The following is a 4810-nucleotide window of genomic DNA, read 5'->3' on the forward strand; positions in this document are numbered from 1 at the left end:
CCCCCTCAAGCACACAACTGGCTGACCATAAAACGCCCAGCGCCTGACATCACGACGCTAGAGCACCAGCGAGCGCTCTCCACCCTGGCCGCAGCCTTAAGGCGGGGGTGCTTGACTCCAGTCCTCAAGCCCGATCAACTGGTCAGGTTTTCAGGTTATCCCTGCTTCAGCCCAGGTGCCTCAGAGGCTCAGTCTTTGATTGAGCCACCTGTGCTGAAGCTGGGATATCCTGAAATCCTGACCTGTTGGGGGGCTTGAGGACTGGAGTTGAGCACAAAGGAGTTGTCCTTCTCTTCCGTTATCAGCGCTCACGTGACGGCCGTGGTACTCAGAGGGTAAATACGAGGGGTGTACGTCTGCTCCCACTGTCCCAGATCACAAATACCCACTCGGGATCACCGCTCATTTAAGGCTTCCAGTCCACTAAGTCAGCGGTGCGCAAACTGGAGGGCACAGTAGTTATAGAGGTCCCACGCTTCTCCCTCTTAGGCATTTAAATTAAATGCCGGGGGACCGCGCGAGGCCTCTATAATATATACAGGCATACCCCGCATTAACGTACGCAATGGGACCGGAGCATGTATGTAAAGCGAAAATGTACTTAAAGTGAAGCACTAACTTTTTCCCACTTACCGATGCACGTACTGTACTGCAATCGTCATATACGTGCATAACTGATGTAAATAACGCATTTGTAACAGACTCCATAGTCTCCCCGCTTGGGCACAGCTTCGGTACAGGTAGGGAGCTGGTATTGCTGTTCAGGACGTGCTGAAAGGCGCATGCGTGAGCTGACGTTTGCCTATTCAGCGAGATGTACTTACTCGCGAGTGTACTTAAAGTGAGTGTCCTTAAACCGGGGTATGCCTGTAATACACTTGCCTTCCAGTGACGCTTCGTCCTGGTAACCCGGCGTCATTTGGGGTCACATGACATCTCGTTATCCCGCGCGTCATTTAACACTGTGGTCGAGCAAGGGGGGGGGGGGGGGGGGCGGCACAAGGTGCCAAGGAGAGCAGGCAAGGGTGCGCACGGGGAAAAGTTTTCGCACCCCTGCACTAAGTATTTCCTGCAGAGTCTCTGACAATCAGTACAGATAGGGCAGGGGTGGCAACTCCAGTCATCAAGGGCCACCAACAGGCCAGCTATTAGGGATATCCCTGCTTCAGTACAGGTGGTGCAGTCATAATGAATCAACCACTGATTGAGCCACCTGTGCAGAAGCTGGGATATCCTGAAAACCTGACCTGTTGGGGGGGCCTTGAGGATTGGAGTTGAGCCCCCCTGAATTAGAGGGTGCGAAGGCCAGAAAAGGTTGGGAACCACTATAATAGAAGGTGTAGTATTATCCTTAAATCACTGCATTAATATGGTCTTTATGTGCAGTTTCATACACGGCCCTCTCCCGTCCCCGCATTTACAGACAACCCCTATGTTTTGGTTAACATTTTATTTGCTCGGCGCTCGCTGTATCACGCCTTTGCTCGGCGCTCGCTGTATTACGCCTGTGCTCGGCACTCATTGCCTCCACTCCTTGTTCCCTGAGTAAAGATGGCGGCTCTGGGGTCCCCGGTGCACACATTCCGCGCTCTCCTCCGGGAGCTGCGTCACATGAGCGGAGGGAACGGGTATCGGAAGACAACAGCTTACAGCTATATCAGGGAGCAGTTCAGGAGGAATCAGGTGGAGATCGGGACGGTGGGACAACAAAAGTCTGGGCAGCCATCAGTGTGACCTTGTACAGAGCCCTAACTGCGCCCACTCGCCCCCCCCGCACTGCGCCCACGCACCCCCCCCCCCCCCCCAACATATCTCTTCTGTACTAACTTTATAATCGCTATCCCCCTCTTCAAACTCCGACCCCATATACACCCCTTCTTCTGAACCCACAATAACGGCCTCACTTTTTCCACTGACATATGCCTATCCCGTCCCTTTTTGTAACCAAATAATTATAACCCTTTCTTTCTCTGACCCCATAATCGTTCCCTCTCCTTCTAGCATCTCACAATATGTTGACTGTTTTCTGGTTCCCCAATGACAACAACCGTCGTTCACTGACACCCCATCTGATTTTAGTGTTTCTCACTCTGACCCCATTTCTCTCATATCTACAAGTCATTATAATCCCTTCTCTCTGCAACAGTCATTAACCTCCTTCCCCCTCTTTATCTTGGTCAATAAGGTCCTTCATCTTCTGGTTATCTTGCAGTCACTAGCCTCTATTGAACAAGCTAAGAGCAGGAAAGGGCTTAGTGCAGCAACTGCAGTCCTCAAGGGCCACCAGTAGGTCAGGTTTTAAGGATATCCCTGCTTCAGCACTGGTGGCTCAGTTGTTCAGCCACCTGTGCTGAAGAGAGATCCCCAACCTGACCTGTGGGTGGCCCTTGAGGACTGGAGTGAGAGAGTGAGAGTGAGAGTGAGTGAGTGAGTGAGACAGACAGACGGACGATAAATATATATATATATATATATATATATATATATATATATATATATATATATATATATATATATATATATATATATATATATATATATATATATATATATATATATATATATATATATACACACACACACCACCACCATTAAGGTTATGGTGGCTAAAAAAGTGACTAAAACCCTCCACCATAAAGCAACTGTAAATATTCCTGTATATTCATTTGCATGTCTTAGACAGGTCTGCAACCCTGTCTTTCACCATTATCACCCAGCAAACAGCACTTCCACTGCAGCAAGGGATTCTGGGAAATGACATGCAAATGAGGCTTGCTGACATTTGCTCAAATGAGATAAGAGTAGGTAATCACCACCACTATTAAGGTTATGGTGGGTAAAGTGGGTTTTAGTCACTTTTTTACCCACCATAACCTTAATAGTGGTGGTGATTACCTACTCTTATCTCATTTGAGCAAATGTCAGCAAGCCAACCTCACACTGATGATACCCATCAAGGTTGAAACATGTCTGTGAGTGGGTTAACTGACTTTGCATCTCCCAAGTCCTTGCTTAAAAGCTGTGTTTAAAGCAGCATGCATTGGCTAAGGGTTGCTCATGTAATGTGAGCATGAGATAAAAAGTGGCACTGTGTGCTCATTTGCATGTCATTTCCCAGAATCCCTTGCTGCAGTGGAAGTGCTGTTTGCTGGGTGATAATGGTGAAAGACAGGGTTGCAGACCTGTCTAAGACATGCAAATGAATATACAGGAATATTTACAGTTGCTATATATATATATATATAGAGAGAGAGAGATAATATATATATATAGAGAGAGAGAGAGAGAGAGAGAGAGAGAGAGAGAGAGAGAGAGAGAATATAGTGCGAGAGGGAGAGAGAGAATATATAGTGTGAGGGAGAGAGAGAATATATAGTGTGAGGGAGAGAGAGAATATAGTGACCCAAGAGATTACAGAAGTGGTGGTGACTGGAAAATGGCAGAAAGAGAACGAGGGGGAGGGGGGTGGGTACTGATTAAAGTAAAAAAGGAGACTGGGTTAGTGACTCCATGAAGTGAGAGAAGTAGTAATACTGAGCAGTAGATATAAAAGGGAGATTGGGTTATTATGAGGAAGATGACATTGAACATGAGTCTTAAGTCTTTATTTCTTGGTGTCTGATCTTCTGCCCATTGTGGTAGCTGCATATTACCTGTTGAGTGTCTTGATCAATAATTATTTCTATAGGTATATTACGTCTTCAGCTGCTCTATCTTCACCATAAATATTTCTATTACTTCTGTTCCAGGTAACCAGTGAGAAGTTCTGCCGGGCCCAACAGGAGCTGCATTTCCAGGCGTCCACTTACCTCTGCCTCTTGCGCAGTGTCAGGAACCACCTTGCACTCCACAAGGAGTACCATGGCAAGGGGGATCGTTCCATTGAAGAAGCCGCAGGGATGGTGGGCCTCAAATTGCCCCATCAGCCCGGGGGGAAAGGCTGGGAGGCGTGACGTGTGGATGGCTCATTGTCAGGGAGCTGAAACATGTAAACAAACAGCATATACCTGAATTGAAGTTGCCTTCATTTTGTCTGTACATAAATTAAGTAACAATTCAGTATGAACAAATACTGACAAAATAATTACTAATTTAGAATTGTATCTCAACCCCCTCCCTTCCTCTAAAGTTCAATGATAGGTGGAAGTAAGGATGTATTATATATTTTAAAATAAAATGTATTTAAGAGCACTTGATGTGTATTTAATGCTCAAAATAAATTATTTTTTCATCTTGAATGGATATTTATTGCAGTACGTATTATCACAATACATTTCTTCACATTGTTACCGTGGGGCATTTTTTGTTATTGCCCGAGCTTGACGTTATCTAATTTTTGGACAATTTATTCGCAGAATAGAAAATTACAAAGTGATATCCAATAAAGGATTCCAAAAAGGTGAGACCAGTGGTATCAATTATTTAAAATATATCTATATATTTTTTTTTTTTTTTTTTACTAAAAACAAGGAAATCTAATTGGGGCTTTCAACATTTTGGTCCCAGTGGATACTAACGGAAGAGAAGGGTCCTCGTCTGATGTATGTATATCTTTATATAGCGCCATCCAGGCACATTGCGCTTTACAATACACGTGACATAACACAATGGGAATAAGGCTGCGTCCTCTGTGCCGCTGACCGCGCTCATGCTTGAGAGCGGTGACGTCACCAACTCTCCGAGCGTGAGCGTTCGGCCGTCCGGCAAATTTTTTTTGTAAGCGTGAACGGGGGGAGTGGCCGAGCAGTGACTGGCACTTATTGGCTAAGGAGGTCATGTGACCGTTCAGCGCGCCTGAAACACAATTTTA

The 4810-nt window shown here is 45.7% G+C and overlaps 1 protein-coding gene across 2 annotated transcripts; it reads left to right on the plus strand.

The window, feature by feature from the left end:
* Positions 1–1511: 1511 nt before the first annotated feature.
* Positions 1512–4238, plus strand: FMC1 (formation of mitochondrial complex V assembly factor 1). 2 transcript variants are annotated; one of them, XM_075573936.1, is made up of 2 exons: positions 1512–1698; positions 3750–4238. In XM_075573936.1, the coding sequence occupies exons 1-2, from the start codon at positions 1552–1554 to the stop codon at positions 3951–3953; spliced, it is 351 nt and encodes a 116-aa protein (XP_075430051.1). In that variant the 5' UTR covers positions 1512–1551; the 3' UTR covers positions 3954–4238. The 2 variants fall into 2 exon arrangements, with proteins under 2 accessions (XP_075430051.1, XP_075430052.1); XM_075573937.1 differs by having other exon boundaries at positions 1516–1683.
* The last annotated feature ends 572 nt before the right edge of the window (positions 4239–4810 follow it).

This window comes from Ascaphus truei, chromosome 17 (genome assembly GCF_040206685.1).
Source record: "Ascaphus truei isolate aAscTru1 chromosome 17, aAscTru1.hap1, whole genome shotgun sequence".
Taxonomy (NCBI): Eukaryota; Metazoa; Chordata; class Amphibia; order Anura; family Ascaphidae; genus Ascaphus; species Ascaphus truei.